General features: G+C 45.2%; 1 protein-coding gene across 1 annotated transcript in view; it reads left to right on the top strand.

The window, feature by feature from the left end:
* nyap2b (neuronal tyrosine-phosphorylated phosphoinositide-3-kinase adaptor 2b) overlaps nucleotides 1-21,739 on the top strand; it is a 31,216-nt gene that overhangs the window by 6,477 nt on the left and 3,000 nt on the right. The window contains exons 2-6 of the mRNA XM_072669029.1: nucleotides 441-640; nucleotides 10,901-11,196; nucleotides 15,316-16,425; nucleotides 20,359-21,270; nucleotides 21,572-21,669. Of these exons, the coding sequence (XP_072525130.1) occupies nucleotides 462-640; nucleotides 10,901-11,196; nucleotides 15,316-16,425; nucleotides 20,359-21,270; nucleotides 21,572-21,669 (2,595 nt within the window). The 5' untranslated portion in view covers nucleotides 441-461. The remainder of the gene's footprint in view (nucleotides 1-440; nucleotides 641-10,900; nucleotides 11,197-15,315; nucleotides 16,426-20,358; nucleotides 21,271-21,571; nucleotides 21,670-21,739) is intronic.

A 21,739-nucleotide genomic window follows, 5' to 3' on the forward strand; every position in this document is an offset into this window, starting at 1 on the left:
CAGTGAATAAAACTGCAGGGTAGCTGTTTCCTGCAGGGTAGCTGTTTGGAATAGGGGTTTCTAATAAAGTGGCCAGTGCATGGAACAGCAGGGAAGGGGTTTCCAATAAAATATGGCATGTGAGTTCTATTGCAGGGTAGCTGTTTCCAATAAAGTGGCCATGAGTGGAAATGCAGGGAAGGTGTTTTTAATATAGTGGCCAGAGCATATAAATCCAGGGTAGGTGTTTCCAATGACATGGTCAACATGTGGAAATGCAGAGTAGGGGTTTCCAATAAAGTGTCCACAAGTGGAAAAATTAGGTAGGAGAGTCAATGAGTTTGATTGCAGTGTAGGTGTTTCTAATATAGTGGCCAGTGCATGGAACAGCAGGGTAGGGGTTTCACACATGGAAGTACAGTATATTGATATACATTAATTGAAGCCTGTTGTGTTTGCAGAATGTCCAGCTGGTATGAACCATGATGAGCACCAAAGAGGAAGACACGCTGCGATTTCTCCAGTATGTTGAAGACAGCGGTCTGAGAGCGTATAACGGCTTGGTCACTCAGAACCTGGACTACGTGTGGAATGAGAAGAGCTGGAGCAGCATCCAGGAGAAAAACGACAAGAAGAGAAAGCAGGAAGAAGCTGTGAAAAGGTCAGTGTGTGCTGGAGAGGAGCTTTCAGGGCTTTATTGTTGGGTCAACACCTGGTTTGGTGGTAAATCAGGGCTTAATGATGGTAAATCAGGTGAGCTGCTGCTGCTGCTGCTGATGATGATGGAGTTGAACACATCCTCCACGCTGTGCTGGCTGGACTGGGGGGCGTCCAGGAGAACCCTGGAGGAACCGAGCTCTGTTCTTCAGACTAGCTCACCAACTTGATGTCACTACTTTCTTTCTTCAGAATGAGAAGCTCTTGTTTCTCCTGTTTACTGGATTCATGTTCACCTGCTTTATCTGTTCTGATGAGATCTGGAGCTTCTACAGTAGAACTCTCTCACTGCTGACTACTACTGACATGATTTACAGTAATGGGATTAGGTGCCTAAAACCTCTTTACTGTACTGTAAATGCATCACATACACACACACACACACACACACACACAGATGACCACTGCTAGCTAACAGCTACATTTCCCCCTGGCTTTGGCACAGTGCCACAGTACGGCCGGCCAGCGAGTGTGTCCCCCCCTCTCCTTGGAGGCTGATTAATTTTTCAGAGTTGGACATATTTAGGCCTTGTTCTCGTTCACGATCCGTTTTTGTCCTTGGTGCTGAAAGCCAAGGTGGCGTGGGTGAAATGTTGAAAGGGTGTAGATATGCTGGTGCAGTAATAATACACCACCCTCCACTGTTTCTATTCCCATGTCCGGTCCAAAACTGGACCAGTCGATCTAAAACGCACTATACGCTATATGGACAAAAGTATTGGGACACCTGTTCGTTCCATGTTCCTTCAAAATGTTCAATGATAATAAAAACAGTCTCTCCTGCTATTGTTGGAGAAACTATCTCTACTGTCCAGGAATTAAGGCTTTCTACTAGCTTTTGGAGAAACATGGTTGTGGATTTGATTGCATTCAGCATCATGAGCATCGTTAGTGAGGTCAGGATGTTGGATGATCACCACCCCACCTCATCATCCCCAACTCCCTGACTCATCCGAAAAAGTATTGGGGGGCTTTATACCCCTCTCTGCTCCAGAGAGTCCTATTCTATTGGCAATACATTTGGACATATAGTGGATTTGTACAGTGCAAGTCAAGGGGGGGGCGAGCCATGCTTACAGCACCCCTGGAGCAGGGAGGCTTGAGGGGCGCACCCAAGGGTCCAACAGTGGCAGCTTAGCAGACCTGGGTACTGAACCAAGCCACCAAGCCACCACTGCAGACCTATGAGGCTTGGAGGTACACCTGCCTCTTCAGCAATTCCTGGTGTAGAAGTACTGTAGCCAGTTTTCCAGGCATGACGTGAAACTTCATGACCAGAACATAAAAGAAAGCTGCTGTTTCTACCACCATCCCACCGCCACGGCCCAAATCGTGTGGTTTTACAGTGTTGTTGACGACAGAAACATTAAGATACTGAATAATGAATCACTCCAGCAGTCCCAACGAACCCCACCGACACAGTGCGGCTGTAAATGTGCTGTATAAGTCACTACTCTAGACTCTAGCTGCTCTCCGTAATGCACCTTCCATGCAGTGTGTGGCTCAGTCTCAGCTGGGTTATGACGTAACCCTGCGCTTTCCAGGAATCCTTCCTCCCTCACCGCAGCGAACAGCGCGAGGTGGCGTTTTACGCAACCTCTTCAAATCAGAGGGTATAATTACATAACTTTATACGTTGGAAATGTACGTTTTATAGAAGTCACTGAATCATTTATAACGCTTATGGATTAGCAAGTCTTATGATTAATAACTGTACAACAAAACAGTTATTTCCTGCATTTGAAAATGACAGATGACCTTTTAACTGAAGAGCTCATGAGCTAGTGTGTTTCCTTCTCTTGAGAAGTTTCTAATCTGGAGATGTGCTTTGTCCTCTGAGGCCAAAAACATCCATTTAGCAAAGTTTATAGATCTTTTAGAGAAGGAAATCAATGAAAACTGTGCCTTTTAGGCTTAATTGAAATAGTTTGTTTACATCTACTACTTCCATGACATCGCTGTACAATAAACAAAATCATAAGTAAGTTATTTGCATAATAATTGTGACCAAAAAACACTAATTTTGCAAAGCTTACAGACTTTTTTGGAGACAAAAATCAATAAAAACTGCTGTTTAGGCCTAATTAATAGCTTATTTACAAATACTACTTCTATGCTGTTGCTGTCCTTTTAAAACCTCATAATGTAGTTAATTACATCAGAATCTTTACCCAATAACATGAACTTTACAAAGTTTTTAGACTAATGCCAACAATGTTTTTTGGTCTTATTGCTATATTTGGTTTACACCTGCCTCTTGCACGTTATTGGTGTACCATCAAAATCTAATAACTGAGTTATCTGCATCATAATTGTGACCCAAAAACACTTATTTTGCAAAGCGTATTTTGACAGTTTGGAGACACAAAACAATAAAAACTGCTGTTTAGGCCTAATTAATAGTTTATTTACATATACTACTTCTATGTTGTTGCTGTCCTTTTAAAACCTCATAATTGAGTTAATTACATCGTAATCTTTACCCAAAAAGTTTATAGACTAATACCAACAATGCTTTTTACTCTTATTGCTATATTTGGTTTATATCTACCTCTTGCACATCATCTGTGTCCTATCAAAATCTAATAAATGAGACAAAAATTATGTACATGATCATAATTCTGACCCAGAAACCTTTTTCACGGCATTGCTGATCTATAATAAACTCATAACTGAGTTATTTGCATCATAATTTTGACCCAATTTTAGACTTTCTGTAGGAGAAAACTAATAAAAACTTATTAATATATTTGGTTTACATCTACATTTTGCATGTTATCGGCGTGCCATCAAAATCTAATAATTGAGTTATCTGCATCATAATTGTGACCCAAAAACACTTATTTTGCAAAGCTTATTTTGACAGTTCAAAAACCAATGAAAACTGCTGTTTAGGCCTAATTAATGCTAATCTATGCTGTTGCTGTCCTTTTAAAACCTCATAACTGAGTTATTTGCATCATAATTGTGATCCAAAAACTTAAATTTTGCAAAGTCTATAGATGTTCTAGAGAAAAATAACGAGTGCTAACAATGTTTTTTGGCCTTATTGCAATATTTGGTTTACATCTACCTCTGGCATGTCATCGCTGTCCTACCGACTCTGTTTATTTCATCATAATTTGGTGCACAAGCAACAATTTTGCAAAGTACATACACATTCTAGAGAAGCAAATCAATAAAGAATCTCCTCTTTCACGCGCCCTCGCTGTCCTGTTGATAACTTATAAATAATTGTGACCCAAAAACATCAATTCTGCAGTGTATAGACCTTCGAAAACTGTTATTTTAAGGCCTCATTAATAAAGTTTATATCTTTAGAGCTTCTTACATGTCAAGTATTTTGATTACGAGGTCGTTGGTTTGATACTTGGGTCCACTAAGCTGTTGGGGCCTTGGGACCTTAAGCAAGACCCTCTACCATCCCATGTTTGGTACCATGACCCTGAGGAGTTTCACTGTACTGTACAAGTATGCACATGTAAAGCACATTATTATTATTATTATTATTATTATTGTTGTTGTTGTTGTTGTTGTTATTATAAGCTTCCCTTTACATTAACATACTTTACAAGTTCAGAACTTCCACCTTCATCCACCAACTGATCATTTCTGAGCTATGAGGTTTTGTCATAAACATGGATCAGAACACAGTACAGCTGTTCAGTATCTCTCAGCATCCTCTCCGGCACGTTTGAGGATGTCCCTTTATCGAGAATTTGCTCAAGCGCCACGTTTGTGAGTGAACTCCCTCTCTCTGCTCGTCTTTTCAGCTGTTGCTGAAGTTAAATATTCATACGTCGTGGCTTGAAGGAGAAAAAATCTGGATTTTTCATGAGGCGTATAAGTGGGTCAATGAGACGACCCATTTTTTAGAGACAGAGAGAGAGAGAGAGTGGCAGAAGAGAGAGAGAGAGGCTGAAAAAGACAGGGGGTGTAAGACAGAGAGAAAGACACTACGAGAGAGAGAGAGAGACTGTGGGTAAGAGCTTAAGTGTGAACAGCCCTGCTAGCAGGAGACGTGTTCTGCCTGGTGACAGCTGGAGCAGCCACCAGCCAATCAGATCACTCAGTTTGCTGGAAGGAGGCGGGTCTTTCCCCACTCTCCGGCGTCCCATTGGTGGGCCGATGGTGTCTCTAGGAGCGCGTGGAGAATGTACCCATGCGCTCAGTCACGTGCTCGCTTCCAAAAACTCAGCATCAAAGCAGCAGAGCTGGAGCTGCACATGCAGAAACTCATCATCCACAGATTACGCCGGCATACACCGCAGGTCCCCTCAGATGTTGAGTTATGAGTTATGTGCTAATAAACAAATAAATATGCAAACAAATGCAGCTCATTTTTTAAATTCATGTTTTATGTTTAATTGGCTCACCTTGATTCGGTCAAACACCCACAGAACATCTGTGATTGGTCAGGAGGCGCACAGGACCCAGACACTGGCTAGAGACTTATTTGCATATTGCAGACTTCAACATTAGTTCAATGAGTTATGCTGTGTTTGAGTTATGCCCTATGTGAGTTATGCTGTGTTTGAGTTATGCCCTATGTGAGTTATGCTGTGTTTGAGTTATGCCCTATGTGAGTTATGCTGTGTTTTAGTAATGCTGTACTTCAGTTATGCTGTATTTGAGTTATATGGTAAGTGAGCTATGGTGTATTTAGGTTATGCTGTATTTGACTTATATAATATGTGAGTTACTGCTGTATTTGACTATGTTATATGAATTATATATATGGTATGTGAACGATGCTGTATTTGAGTTATATGGTATATAGAATATGTTGTATTTGAGTTATGCTGTATTTAAGTTATTTGTTTATGAGTTGTGCTGACTTTGAGTTATGCTGACTTTGAGTTATGCTGTATGTGAGTTATGCTGAATTTGAGGTATGCTGTATTTGAGTTATGCTCAATTTGAGTTATGCTGTATGTGAGTTATGCTGTATGTGAGTTATGCTGACTTTGAGTTATGCTGTATGTGAGTTATGCTGTAATTGAGTTATGCTTTATGTGAGTTATGCTGACTTTGAGTTATGCTGTATGTGAGTTATGCTGACTTTGAGTTATGCTGACTTTGAGTTATGCTGTATGTGAGTTATGCTGACTTTGAGTTATGCTGACTTTGAGTTATGCTGTATGTGAGTTATGCTGAATTTGAGGTATGCTGTATTTGAGTTATGCTGTATTTGAGGTATGCTGTATTTGAGGTATGCTGTATTTGAGGTATGCTGTATTTGAGTTATGCTCAATTTGAGTTATGCTGTATGTGAGTTATGCTGTATGTGAGTTATGCTGAATTTGAGTTATGCTGTATTTGAGTTATGCTGTATGTGAGTTATGCTGTATGTGAGTTATGCTGACTTTGAGTTATGCTGACTTTGAGTTATGCTGAATTTGAGTTATGCTGTATGTGAGTTATGCTGATTTTGAGTTATGCTATATGTGAGTTATGCTGTATTTGAGATATGCTGTATTTGAGTTATGCTGTATGTGAGTGGTGCTGTATTTGAGGTATGCTGTATTTGAGTTATTTGTATATGAGTTATGCTGTATGTGAGTTGTGCTGTATTTGAGGTATGCTGAATTTGAGTTATGCTGATTTTGAGTTATGCTGACTTTGAGTTATGCTGTATGTGAGTTATGCTGAATTTGAGTTATGCTGTAATTGAGTTATGATGTATTTGAGTTATGCTGTATTTGTGTTGTGTTGTATGTGAGATGCTGTTTGAGTTATGTTGTTTTTGAGTTTTGTTGTTTTTGCGTTATGTTGTCTGCGAGTTAGGTTGTATATGAGTACAGGGACAGAAGTGAGCTGAAACCCTGACCACAGGCTGCACCTGTTCCGCAGCCCCTCTCTGCTTTACTGAGCAGAGGACAGGCAGACTTAATAAAACACCTCGCTCCCAGACACACACCTGTGCCAACATGGCAGACTGGCAGCCCATGTCTCGCCCTTTTGTCTCATCTCTGACTGATAGTGGCTCGTCTTTTCTGTACGTATGGTTGAGCTATGGCAAATAGATCACCCAGGATAACGCTGCTCTCAGTTTGATGGCTTACCTCAGCAGGTATTCACACACCTACACCTAAAAGTGTTGTATATAGCGCTGAAAAAGAGTTCTACATGGTACTGTAGAAGGGTTCTTTAACTTAGAACAATAGTGGAACCCGTTTTGGTGCTCAACGTTGTTCATGGTTCATGCCATTGTTCTATATAGAACAACAAGCTTTAATACAGAACTCCTGAAGACCCTGTTTTTGTGAGGGGGCTTTTAAACATTCTAAGGGTTCTGTGAGTCTTCTACACAGGAACTCTGCTTTATGTTATCATGGTTCTATACAGAACCCCACTATATTAGACCCTTGAAGAACCCAGTTTTAAAGGGAGCTTGAAAGCATTCTAATATTTCCTTGCCATGGTTCTATACCACACCCCTGTCTTTACTAAAGAACCCTTTAAGAACCCAATTGTTAAGGGTGCTTTTAAGCATTCCAATGGTTCTATAAGTTGTTCTATGTTCTATTCAGAACCCCTTCCTTTACTACGGAACCGTTGAAGAACCCCACGTTTAAGGATCCGTTTTAAGCATTTCAGTAGTCATATGAGTTGTCATAAACCATTGTCTTCACTACAGAACCCTGAAAGAACCCCGGTGCTGCTATTGCGGTTGTCATGGTTCTATACAGGACCTCTGTCTTTATGACAGAACCATTTTTAGGGTGCTTTAAAGCTTTTAAATGGTTCTTTGGGTTATTATGGTTCTATACAGAACTTGACCCTTGAAGAACCCAGTTTTAAAGGGTGATGTTCCGATGTTTCATTTCATGGTTCTATACAGGTTCCCTACCTTTAACAAAGAACCCTTGCAGAACCCTCTTTTGTAAAAAAAAAAAATCATTATTGATTATAGATCAGTGCTGTTAAAAACTTCAGTTAAAACCAGTCTAAAACCAGAGACTCGCTCAGGGTTGGTTCTGGACGGTCCCCGGAGTGTTGGAGTTGGCTGAGGCAGCAGTGAGGCGGCAGTGAGGCGGCAGTGAGGCTGGCTGGAGTCAGTGTCTGGCAGAGTTTTTGGTTGTCGGTTCTGGGCGTGATCAGGAGCATGCAGCGCAGACAGCTGCCCCAGCACCCTGCTCTTTCTGCTAATGAGGGCTTAATGCCTCAGCCATCATGTGTGTGTGTGTGTGTGTGTGTGTGGGGAGCCTCATCAGGAACGTGTGTGTGTGTGTGTGTAGACTGGTTGTTCGGAGCAGCAGCAGTAGCAGATTTTGTGTCTGCCTTGCGTGGGTACCCTGTTGCTAGGCAAAGTTAAACCCCTGACCAATGAACCCTTCTCTCCAGACTCCTGCTGTTCAGCAGCTGTGGGGCCTTGTGTGCATGTGTGTGCGTGTGTGTGTGTCTCTGTGTGTGTGTAAGTCACACACTCGCACACGTACGCTCAGGTGATAGAAGGAAGAACCAAACTGTGATGTTCTAGACATGTCAGACTGGATCAGAACATCTCCAGAACATCAGGCAGGTGTTATGGGTTGTTCCCCTACCAAAAGTGCTCCAAGGAAGAATAGGTTCAACCTCCTAGGATGCCATAGCAACTGCTTAGCAACAGCGTATCAATCACTTGAAACCACAGAATTGGCACATTCATTTCATAGAACATCCTAGCAACCACTTGTGACATCATAATAACCACGTAACAACCAGAATGGCATATCAACTAGTCAGCAGCACCCTACCAACCATCTAAAAACCACCCAGCAGCATCCTAGGAACCACCTAGGCCTGCATAGCAACGTCTTAGGAACAGCACATCAACCATGTGGAAAAAGATAGGAACTGCAGAGCAGTCCTCTAGGATCCTATAGCAACAGCATATCCTTGCAACACCTTGAACAGCATAGCAACCACCTTGAACAGCATAGCAACCACCTTTCTCACACTAATAACAGCAGATTTTGCACATTCATTTCATAGAACATCCTAGCAACCACTTGTGACGTCATAACAACCTCATAGCAACTAGTCAGCAGCACCTAGCAACCACCTAGGACTGCAAAGCATTGTCGTAGGAACAGCACATCAACCATGTGGAAAAACATAGGAACTGCAGAGCTATAGGATCCTATAGCAACCACTTGGAACAGCATAGCAACCACCTTTCTCGCACTAATAACAGCAGATTTTGCACATTCATTTCATAGAACATCCTAGCAACCACTTGTGACATCATAACAACCACATAGCAACCGCATAACAACCAGCTTGGTATATCTAGCTCATCAGCAACACCTAGGATCCTATAGCAACCACTGAGCAACAGCATATCAACCAATTGGAACAGCATAGCAACCACCTTCCTCGTTTTAATTACTACAGAACACATTATTTTTGTGTTTGACATCATAAAAACCACACAGCAGCATCCTAGCAACCACCTGAGACTGCATGGCAACATCACAGCAACCACTTGGGCAAGCATAGGAACTGCCTAACAAATATAGAGCAGATCCCTAGGATACCATAGCAATTTCTTAGCAACAACTTTGCTACTATGTGGAATAACATAGGACCTGCCTAGCAACTGCATAGCAACCCCCTTCCTCACTCTAACGACTGCAGAACAGCTCATCAGCTAATTACCAGCCCTTCCTGAGCTGGGTCAGACATATTGGTGACACAGAATAACTCAGAGGGTCAGAGGGTCTCCCGGACTGGACAAACCACCGATTTTTACTGTGTGCCAGCTCCTCTTTGTTCATGCACCTCAGTGTGTGTGTGTGTGTGTGTGTGTGTGTGTGGGGGGGGGGGGGGGGGGGGGTGTATAAGTGAGTGTGTGTGTGAGTGTTTGTTTGTCATCAGCAGCTCTCCACTAATGAATTGCACGCTGGAACTACTCATCTGAGAGAATGGCTCAGTCAGAAGCATCGATTTGTGTTTAACCCCGGCTGTGGGCCACACTCGCAGACACAAAGGCGGAGTGAAAGGCCCCGGCACAGCGTGAATTGATTTCTTTAAGCGGATGACTGGCCTGAGTTTAGAGCTGTAGACTGAGGGGACTCTCTGGCCTTGCCAGCGCGCTCAAGTTTTTCTCGCACTGCTAGCAAAGACTGAGAGATGGAGAGTGAGCAGTGTGTTTTGAACCTTTTATGATGTTTAAATGCTACATTAAGCTCTTTTTATGGGAAGAAATTGGGGCGAATGCAGAAGTTAGCCATGAAAGAAATACTGGAAAAATAAACGTGGGCATGCAAATCACATGCAAACCATCAATATCCCATGGAATTCTCCAAATATGTTCTCCAAAATATCTCCAAAATGTTAAAACTTCACAGGAGAAGCAAAAAAAACCCTCTGAACTTTCAATGGAAGCCAAAGTAAAACTATCTTGGAGCATTTTTATTGGTCAATTCGTCACAAAACCAGTTTCCCAATATGTCAAAAAGTGAGATACAAATTTTTTTACACGATGGCAATGATAAGCAGCTTTGCACTACTCACCAGAGTTCACTTCGAAAGGTCAGCATATGCAGAAGCCCTGCATTAACCCTTACTAGACAATCGGCACTGAGTTAACCCTAAGTCATGTAGAGCTTTTAGTGCCATTTTGCTGTAGTATTAACTTATAATGAATCATTATTACATATTAATTACATACTTATTACACTCTATTCAATTAGGGATGTACCAATCTGATCAGTCAGTATCAGTATTGGTCTGATATCGGCCAAAATCACCTGGATTGGATATCAGAAAAACAAACAAACAGTAAGATCTGATCTGATCCATTAGCTTAAAGCTTTTATCAATCATGTGAATGCTTAAACCCTACAGCCCAGGCATACATGGTTTGCCTGTAGTCTAGGCCTCATTACTCAGGATCAGTGTAACTTACAGACAAGATACTCATATCATAACAACAGCAACAGTGCCATTGGCCTTCCATCTCGTCATGAACCTCTAATAGTGGAATATCTGATGTTATTTAGATGGCTATGTTAAGCGAAGTTCACCCAGATAAATGTACTATTAACAGTATCGGACATGAAAAAGTGGTATCACACCACCCCTGCATTCATTTAACGATCTATGTTCACTGGCTTTGGCCAAAATGCAAGACAAATAGTGTAAAAATGATGAGTGTTAAGGGGTTAATAATATTGTCTTCTTCTATCTCTTATTCTCTCTCTCTCTCTCTATCTAGGACGGGTGAGGAGGTTCCAGCGGAGGTCAAGCACCTGCGCATGGCCTTCGTGAGCATGCCGGCTCCAGCTGAGCGCGTGTCCCCCCAGCAACCCCAGCTGTGCAGCGCTGGATTCGGCGTCCGCTCCCAGTCCCTGCACTCCGTAGGGGGCGGAGAGGAGGAGGGCAGCCCCACGTCCCGCAAGCAGCCTCCGCCCAAACCTCGCCGCGACCCCAACACCAAACTCAGCATCTCCTCCGATGCCGTGGACCTCAGCAGCTCCACCTGCAGGGGCGGAGACCCCGACAGGTGTGATGGTAAGTTCAACTCTGCAAGCTGCAGATTGAGCGTGATTGAGGGTGTGTGTTATAGGCCATAAAACCAAAAACACCGCCCATCATTCATCAATCAGCTCTACTGTCCAGGAAGGAAGGATTTCTTACCCTGGCTGTGAGGATTTGGTTGTACTAAGAGCAGTAATTGTGGTCAGAATGTTTGGATGATTATCACCTCACTTTATATGCAACTCCCCAACTCACCCAAAAAGTCCAAGATCCATCCATTAGATGCTCCAGAGCTCAATGCTGGGGGGGGCTTTATACTCATCTAGCCCACGCCTGGCATTAGACAGCATGGTACCAATAGGTTCATGATGTCTATCTGCTCCAGAGAGTCCTATTCTAATGGCAAGGTCTAGATAAAACTGTGTGTGTGTGTGTGTGTGTGTGTGTGTGAGAGCATTTGCATATCTGTGTCAGCAATGAATGCAACTTAAAGTAGAGCAATGCATTCATTAGAAGAGGTGTCCACAAACATTTGGACGCATAGTGTATTATGATTATAGTAAGCATTTAGGGCTGGGACTGAGAGCTGACTGAGAGCTGAGGAGCCAGTGGTCCACTACTACAATCAGCCTCAGTGAGAAACATCCCACAAACATCTCATCACTCGTCTGGGTGATCTAAGACCTTCTGAAAGATCCTCTCGCTGGCTGTGCGCCAAGCTGCAAATGAGGCAAGTAGTTAAGTTATTAAGTGGTGAGTTGAGGAATGAGGACACTTCTTGCCAGCTGGGATGACCGGGGCTTGGCCCAATCTCACATCAAGTAGTAGTAGTAGTAGTAGTAGTAGTAGTAGTAGTAGGCAGCTGGGATGTCCCAGGGTCACTGGGTTTGCTTGCATATCTGCTGCAGGACCACTACTGTCCTCAATTCCATCCCATTCATTGTCCTGGCCTGCATTCCCATGCAGATTACAAACGGGAGAATCGCGCTGTGTTTTTTTTTAATGCGGCCCCGGCTTCGCTCTGCTCTACTTTTGAAAGCGCTATTTTTCGCGGCAGGGAGGCCTGGGACTCGCACTAATCAAGTTACTGGCTTGTGCTGGAGCAAGTTATTGGATTTGGGAGCAAGTTATTGGATTGCGGATATTATCTGTGTGAAAAAGGACTGGAAGAACGAAAAACCTGAAAGCGATTAGGTGTAATCTGTCATATCTGAAGTCGGTTGTGTTTTAAACGCAATAAAAGTACATGCATAAACAGATTACCGTGGCTTGTACGTGATGAAACTTTCATAGTGCAGTGCTTATTGGGTCACGTTATATGGACAAAACGGTGGAGCTGCATTTAAATTGCTGCATATTGTAACATTGCAACATATTAAAACACATCGGAGAAGCGATAAGGTCATGCTTAGAGACTGGTCTGCACATGGATACCTCGAGATACTCATCAAGGCCATCTACAGAAACTGTAGGCTAGACAGATCACCTGCACTTCCTAGTATTCTGCAAAATCCCCTCGAAAAAACACCAGCCCTAAATATCATGCTAACGTTTGAAGAAGCTAAAATATATCGTACAGCCCTGGTTGACTTTGAATATTCCGATAAGACTCAGAGCTCCCAGAAAGTACTGAGCTCTCGGAAAGTCGGGGCTTTCACAACGTCAGGGCTTTGGAGTGCAGGCTGGGAAGGCATTAAGTGAGAGGATATGCTAATGTGTTGCTGTAGTTGCTGAGGTACAGATTGGATGGGGATCGCAGTGGGCACACTGATCTTCCTCAATGCCACGGCAACCAAGCCCACAGAAACAGAGACCCCCTACAGCTCCTCCAATCCCCGTGTCAGCCACAGGCCTCGGCCAATCGCCGGCCGACTGACAGCAAGTCAGATTGCCTCGGCAACCAATGGGGGAGCGCTTAGCCGCCTAGCTCTGCTAGACTCTCGTCCAATGGGGAGTGGAGAGTGGGGGATGTTCCTCATTGAGAGGAGAATTGCGTTGCGTGTTGCGAAGGGTGGTGGAGGGTGGAGGGGAGGGGGGGGGTTAGTGCGTGGGGGAAGTGGAGGAGGAGGGGGGGTGGGTTAGTGAAGAGGGAGGGGCCAGGCCGCACAGGATTCATTCAGGAGGAGCGATTGACCTAGATTTAGTTCCCCTGGAGGAACGAGGGCGAGGGTAAACACATCCACTAGCGCAGAGAGGGAAAGGGGGAGGTGAAAGAGAGAGAGGGAGAGAGAGAGAAAGAAATTGCTCCATTGCTCGTAGAAATGATCTCAAGATCCACCAAACCCTTTCACGTAATTAACACATCTATACCGTCTTTTTCCTTTTTTTTATTTGTACGCCCAGGCATGCGCAAGGGCGCCCTCTGACTCACACGTGGCGCATGAAAAATGCCTTAAATCTGGGTGCAATGCAGCTTCACACCTCTCTCTGCACCCACCGTGTCTTTTTTTATGCTAAAATTCATTGTCCTTCCCTATTTGCGGTAGATCAAGGATGCCAAAACCCGAACTACTGGCCGGGATCATCCTGCTCTGGCTCTCAAACTCACTTGAGAAGGGCTTATAGGCCACAGCATTAGCTGAGGCAGTGCTGGTGGGTCCTGGCCATTTATGTGGGTCACACCCTGAAACCTAACTGTGGGTCCAGACTGAGAAGTCCATATGTGTGCTGGGTTAATGCATACATTCACTAATGCCTAGGCATATTTAATTATGCACATCATACCCACAAGTGTGCTTGTGTTTAAGATGATAGTGTTGGAATGAAAGGGTGAGCCTGGACCATCTGGTATCTGAATAATTCACAGTGGAAAAAAAAATCTCCAGCGTACTGTAGATACGGTCAGACTTTCTTCAGAATATCAAAGATAAGCAGTTCTCATATCCCAGCAGGCCTCAGGTTTTTGAGCATCAGTGTTTCCTTCCACTGGTGCCCTTTTATGTAGTACTAAAACAGGTTCAGAAGCTGACTAGGTACAAAATGCCCAGAACGTCTTGGAAAATGCCCAGAAATATCAAATGCAAGCGAGAACTGCAGTGAATTCCATTTGTGAAAGTTTTATGCTGAAAAATGACAAATCATGACAGTAAAAGGTCAAATTTACAGTTTCTGCAAATACTGTGCAAATACAAATCAGCAAAAACACATTTTTTTTATCTTTTTCTGAAGAAAATGCAATATTTTTAATGGAAATATTGAAACAAATGGACAAATATATAACATTTGTTGCTGTTCTGCATTTATTTTTTGACATTACTCCAACAGAGGCCTTCACAACTGGACTGCAGGGGCCCAGAGTCCAGCACATATTTATTTATCTACGTCACCGATCACCTGCTGGAGAAATGCTGATGCATATTTCTGCATTCGGGCATGAGCGGACGCTGTAGCATTTAGCCAACATAAAGCCACACTAAACAGCAGAGAAAGTAGCAACTAGCCTTTACAGTCTTCAATACTGAGGCTAAGCAGCTGCACCACAAATAAGAGTACAACTACCCACATAGGGGAAGGTAGCCTGGGGGGAATGACCCACATGATGATGGTAAGTAAGGGGGCATCATCTATTTGCATTCTGAGCATGTCCCCACCCTCCTTGACTCACCACCAGTCACCAGGGTGTAGTCATTCCTCACAGGCTACTCTCTCTAACTGCCCGGCCTCACTGTTTCTCACTGTTGAAGGCTGTAGGAGCAAGCATTTGCTATGCTGTTCAGTGTGACTCTATGTAGGCTGGCTATTGCAGTGGTCAGTCTCGCATTGCACTGGGATTATACTGTCAGTTTTTTTGGGAAATAATAAATATTATTTAATATTCAACAATTAAGGAATGAAAGAATAAGAAAGTTTGTTGGTAAGGCTTGACATTTTTACAGTAATTTTTTTTTTCACAGTAATAAAATTGCCAGTATTTCAGGTCATTAGATTGTTCAGAAACAATGAGATGATTGACATGCTTTAACTGAAAGAACTCACTTCCTTTCTGAATCTGTTGCAACATCAGCGGAGAACTGGCCTACTGAACAACACACAAGGCCAGTAAATCACAGGCCAGAACCCCAGAAAAATCAAATCCAGGGTCCAACATTTCACATTTGTTAAAAGTTCATTTCTACCTGATACTTATACCTGCTTTTTTCTTTTCTCACCCAGCAATGCAAGGCTGTAGTGAGGACTGCAGAAGGGTCCCACCTCCAAAGCCCAAGAGGAACCCCAATACTCAACTAAGCACCTCGTTTGATGAGTCCTACGTCCGTAATGCAGCTTCGAGAGTTTCACCGCCCATGCCCTACTCCAGGGAGGCCAAGGCTTCTTCACCTCCTTCTCCTCCTCCACCTCTGCAACCCCAGAGCCCACAGCAGGACTCGGACTCAGAAGAACCTGTTTATATTGAGATGTCGGGCAGCGTATGCCGAGAACCGCCCAGTCGCAATGAGGACGAGGAACCGGGCGAGGCTGTCTACGAGGAGATGAAGTATCCGGTCTTGGATGAGTTTGATTCACGTTGGGATCTTTCCAGTTGCCGCTCGCAGTGTGCCACACCTTGCCCCTCTGATATAGACTTCCATAACCCCTTGAGCCGGTGCTCGACACCTCGGGGGACACTTTGTGACATTCCCGCACCTTTCCCTAACTTGCTGACCCACCGACCGCCTTTACTTGTCTTCCCCCCAGCCCCGGCGCAATGTTCACCCAATTCGGACGAATCCCCTCTTACACCTCTGGACGTGGCTAAATTGCCCATGTTAGATAATGGGTCCTCCTATGGCAAGTCACCCACTTCATCCTCCTCTCTGGAGCCACTCAGCTCCGCCTCGACCTCACACATAAGACGGGCAGAAAGGGAACTGACTGCAACTCCAACCATAACAGTCTCAGGACGTTCCTCAGCACCCCCATTACCTTGTGCGCTCTACAGGAGCTCAGGCAATTCCCACAACTACCAGAGGAGTCACTCAGCTTGCCCATCACCGGTCAGCATGGGCCGCTGCCTCACCCCACTCAGCCTCATGAGGACCCCAGCCTTTGATGGGCCTTTCTCAGGACCTGCACTGCCCCGAAGCGCCTCAGCAACACCGCATGGCAAGGGTTCTCCTCCCCAGGACCAATCAAGCCGCCATCATGGGTCCATGCAGAACGTCTCGTCGGGACGCTCAAGGACACCAACCAGCCCGCTGGACGAACTCACCAACCTCTTCACCACTGGCAGGAACATGCTGAAGAAAAACTCCAGCGGCAGGAAGAGCAAGGAGCCTGGAGAGAGTGAGTTCCTCTCTGTTGATTAAATGAAAAAATGCCTCACAAACACTGATAATCAATAAGAGGCCTGTCGATTCTGGTCTCAAAGTGAAAATCATTGCACTGGATCACTCAGGTCAATGAGTTCCTAATAGGGGCATTTCTTAAAAACCAATTAAGCCAAAAGTCCTTTAGGTCAAGTCAAGTTAAATGTATTTAACAATATTTAAACAATTTTAACACAATATTCATGCAAAGCAACTGTACAGAACAGCTAAAACATGTAACCCTAAGTAAGCAATACCAACACTCCCAATGGGGGACTCATCCTCCTCTGGTCAAAACTCCTTATAAATGACTAATTAATGAGATTCGAACTGGGATGTTGGATTTTCCGAGTTCCAAGTAGGAAATTACAACTGGAACATCCCCTGCAAGTTTGATTTCCTACTCAGAAATTCAGATTTAGAGAGACTCAGAGCTTCACCAACCCCCCAGTTCAGAATCCAAGATGGCCGCACAGTAGTACAGTAGTACAGTAATAGTGTTATACAGTTTATCAGCCCTTCTATCTATTTCTCAGACTCAGTACTGTCCACCTTCTATCTCCGGATGTGTTTCTGTGATGTTTGGATGAGCAAAATACCATATTTTTCATTGCTATCAACTAGTATCGCTGGGACATTAAAAGTGGGACAACTTTTGGTTAGATTCGCCGTACAACCCCATTAAAGGATTATCAAACCAGTTTTGGTAAACTCCGAAGTTTTTAACTAACTGTTAACTTTTAAAATACTTGAAATAGTGTTCAATTGTCTGAAGTTTTAACTGGAACACCATGTGACATACGTCTGAAGCTGTTCTCAGATGTACTGATATGATCGTTGCTTAGCAGAAGTGATAGTAATTCTGCTGCTGAATCAGTCCCATCATATCTCCAAGGGCTGGTACAGCAGGGTGACCAGCTGAGATAGAGATAGAGGTAGTTGCAGTTAAAGGTGTGGACTGCAGCAAATGCCAAGTATGGAGGTAAGGCAAGGTAGCAGACCCTAGAGAACCTGCCGGACAGTTTTCCGCAGCAGTCTAACTGAGAACACTAGGTCCAGCACTGGTCCAAGAACTGTCACTTCAAACATGAAGAAGGCTTTCATTTGTCCACCATCGCCAGCTGTGGGACTCCTGGCCTGCTTCCTCCGCAAGCTGGGTTAATCTGAACGCTGCAAACAGGCTAGTACAGATCATATGATTTAATCCGCGGAGATTAGGGGCTGGAGCAGCCTGTATAACTCCATGGCTACAGAGGCATTAAGCCACGGCAGCGCATTACTTTTAAATATGTAAACACGATGTTTAAACACCGGCCACTACACCCCTACCACGAGCCCCCTGCCAAATGTTTGCGGTACTGGTGGAGAGATGATGGCTTTAATATGGAGAAACAAATGCGGTTTGTTAGAAAGCTGGGTTTTCCAAGAATATTGCATTAGCATAGTTTGCACATATGTACGTAGTTACATGCAACACTATATGGACAAAAGTATTGGGACAGCTGCTAATTCATTCAATTCATCCTTTTGTTGTTGGAGTACCTCTCGCCACTGTCCAAGGAAGGCTTTCAGATGGAGTTGGGAGCATTTCTGCGAGGATTTTAAGAGCGTGAGGGTGAGGTCAGCATGTCACCAGCATCCGTCATTCCAGAGAACACAGTTCTCCCACTGCTCCACAGCTCAATGCTGGGGGGCCTTATACCCTTCTCACACCTCTCACACCTGGCATTAGGCAGCATGGTGCCAAAAGGCCAGAGGGTCCTATTCTATTCACAGTACCTCTCTACAGGGCCTAGACAAGCTGTGTGCATGTGCATTTGCACATCTGTGTCAGCAATGGCGTACTGAATGGCGTAATACTGTCTGCATTACAGCACTTAGGGCCGTGCACTTGTGATGAGATGTGAACTGTCAGTCGTTACGGGCTGCATCTCTTGAGCAACAACCTCCACGGTGGTTGCTCTCCTAGAAGAAAGGTCATCTCAACACAACCTCTTTTAAACCGGCTTGTTTGCTCGTTCACTCGCTCGCTCGCTCTCTCTCTCCCCGAGCTACGCATCAGTGAGACTGCCCTGTTTAGACACAGCGTTGTGAGCTGCTCGAAAGAAGTGATGCACACTCTCTTGCTGGCGAGCTGAGTGTTCGTCCTGGTAACAGAGGAAGGGAACTCCCTGCAGATTCTCCCTCTGAGGAGCGGCAGACCAATCAGGATGCAGGTCACGGCCGCCCTGTTGCAGGGAACGTGTGAAGCTGGGAGCTCTCGGTGGAAAAAACAGGCAGCAACAGAGAGCGCTGCACTACCTGCACAGACATGTGCTGCACTCCAGAAAAACAACTGCTTCTTTCATTACAAGCGCTTCCAGCTCAGGCAATTAGCTTGGTGTTAATTGGTAGCTTTGCGGCTGCTGCTCAGGACTGTCTGGATACACTTTCACCCGCTGCAGTGCTCTACAACCCTTTGTTGGCACTGCCTAGTTGCAATGTGGCATGTACTAGTAGGTAGTCTTGTCTGGTAGCCATGCGATTTGCCTCTGTTGCCATGGGCATTGTTTGCTGAGCACATTTTCGTATGGATCAGTGGAGGTTTGCACCTGTGTCACACCTGTATTTCATCTCACGGAGCGATTCGGTTGGCTCCGGGACGGTTTGCTTAGGAACATCATCTGTCTTGGTTGTGGGTGGAGAGCACGGATGTGTTTGACCTATTTATCAACCCACCAATCAATGTTCCCTTGCCTGGCAGGGGCTGTAGATTAAACTGTACTGACAAGTGCTAATGGTAGAAACGGTGATGGTGATGAAACCTTCAGAAGAAATGACAGCTCAGGAGGTACTGGACGTCAATTTGACTCTAACATTGTACTGTCCAAAACCATTGGGCTCTGAGTGGTCCAGTGGACTAAGGTGCTCACACTATGATCCCAAAGATTGTTGCTGGCTCGAATCCAGCCTCACAATTGGCTCTGTTCTCTCCGGGTGGGTAGGTGTCTCTAGCCAGAACCTGAGAGAGCACAATTGGCCCTGTTCTCTTTGGGTGGGTAGGTGTCTCTAGCCAGAGCCTGAAAGAGCACAATTGGCCCTGTTCTCTCCGGGTGGGTAGGTGTCTCTAGCCAGAACCTGAGAGAGCACAATTGGCCCTGTTCTCTCTGGGTGGGTAGGTGTCTCTAGCCAGAGCCTCCAGGTGGGTAGGTGTCTCTAGCCAGAACCTGAGAGAGCACAATTGGCCCTGTTCTCTCTGGGTGGGTAGGTGTCTCTAGCCAGAACCTGAAAGAGCACAATTGGCCCTGTTCTCTCTGGGTGGGTAGGTGTCTCTAGCCAGAACCTGAGAGAGCACAATTGGCCCTGTTCTCTCTGGGTGGGTAGGTGTCTCTAGCCAGAACCTGAAAGAGCACAATTGGCCCTGTTCTCTCTGGGCAGGTAGGTGTCTCTAGCCAGAACCTGAGAGAGCACAATTGGCCCTGTTCTCTCTGGGCAGGTAGGTGTCTCTAGCCAGAACCTGAGAGAACACAATTGGCCCTGTTCTCTCCATGTGGGTAGGTGTCTCTAGCCAGAGCCTGAGAGAGCACAATTGGCCCTGTTTGCTTTGGGTGGGTAGGTGTCTCTAGCCAAAGCTTGAAAGAGCACAATTGGCCCTGTTCTCTCCAGGTAAATCACATCACTTCAGTGCGATGCTGACCAGCATGGGCGTCTGCTAGCCTATGCATCAGAGCTGGGTACCTGGCGTTTTTCCTCCAAGGCATTGAATGTGTGCAAACCCCTTAAATGCGTGGGTAAGTTAGTGGTCTCCGGTCCCAGCAACATGCAGGGAAAGTGGGCAACAGGGGCAGGGTTGGGAACCACTGGATTATGGGAATCGTTTGTGGTTGAGCACTTGTGGAATGTATGCTGACTTGCTTCTGTTCTCCAACAGGTGAAGCCAAGGGGAGATGCCACAGCTCCGAGTCCAAGAGGGAACACAAGGAGAGGAGCCATCACAGCAAGGAGTCTAAAAGGGACAAGGAGCGCAGCAGCAAGTCCTCACATCGTCGTGAGAGCAAAGATCGAGAGGCTAATGGCACCGAGGCACTCCCAAGGCGAGATAGCAAGGACAGAGGCTGCGGTAATGCGGAGCCATTATCCAGACATGACAGCAAGGACAGGGGATGTAGCAACGGAGAGCCATTACTGAGACGGGATAGCAAGGACAGGGGATGCAGCAATGGAGATCCGTTACCACGACATGACAGCAAGGACAGAGGCTGCAGCGGCCCAGATCTGCTTCCCAGGCAAGACAGCAAAGACAGAGGATGCAGCACTGCCGAGCCTGTCTCACGACTTGACAGTAAAGACAGGGGCTGCAACACCACAGAACCTTTAGGCAGACGAAACAGTAAGGACAGAAGTAACGGCCCAGAGATCCTTCCCAGACAAGACAGCAAAGATCTTTCTAGGAACGGCCTGGAACGGCGTGACAGCAGAGACCGAAGTTACGAACTGTTACCCAGGCATGACAGTAAGGAACTGAGCAGGAATGGCCTGGAGTGCCGAAGGAACAGCAAGGAAGGTGGAAAGAATGGCTTGGACTCTCGTCAAGGTAGCAACTACAACGAGTGCAAGGAATGGAACAGTAATGGGACAGACATTGTAAACAGAAGAGACTGTAAGGACAGGGGGGTGCACACGACAGATGCCTTGTCCCGGCACGACAGCAAAGACAGAAGCAGCTACAGCACAGAGTCGCCCAAAGCACATGATAGGGATGCAAGGTCTGGACTACATTCAAGTGTGTCCGGCAGACCTGGACGATCCCCTGTGAGTCCCACGGCGATGGTGGGGAATTCTGGTAAGTCTCGAAGGATTGAGTGTGATACGATGATCACTTGCGTATTGTGTATCTCCTTATCATGCGATACATGTCCAAATGTTTGTGGACAACCCTTCTAATTCTAATCTACCTTAAAAAGAAAGACAGTAGAGACAGGATAAACTCTTTTTTACTGCCCTTAAATATGGAGCAAACAATGGGCTAGCGGGTGTCCCAAAACTTTTGACCATATAGTGTAACTTAACCTTCTTTTGAACGTGTTTTGGTCAACCGGGAGATCTAGTTGTTTGTGTTAAAAGACTTCAATCTCTACTTACAGAACTGAGGGCAGGTCCAAAGGTGGGCCGCTCCCCGTCCACACCAACTGCACCATCTCCGCTGGGGACACCTCAGAGGCAACCCTCAGAAGCCCAACAGGTACCCTTATAGTTTCCACAATTATAGTTTGCTGCCACTAAATATAAGCAAGTGTTGATAATCATACCAA

This window comes from Salminus brasiliensis, chromosome 23 (genome assembly GCF_030463535.1).
Source record: "Salminus brasiliensis chromosome 23, fSalBra1.hap2, whole genome shotgun sequence".
Taxonomy (NCBI): Eukaryota; Metazoa; Chordata; class Actinopteri; order Characiformes; family Bryconidae; genus Salminus; species Salminus brasiliensis.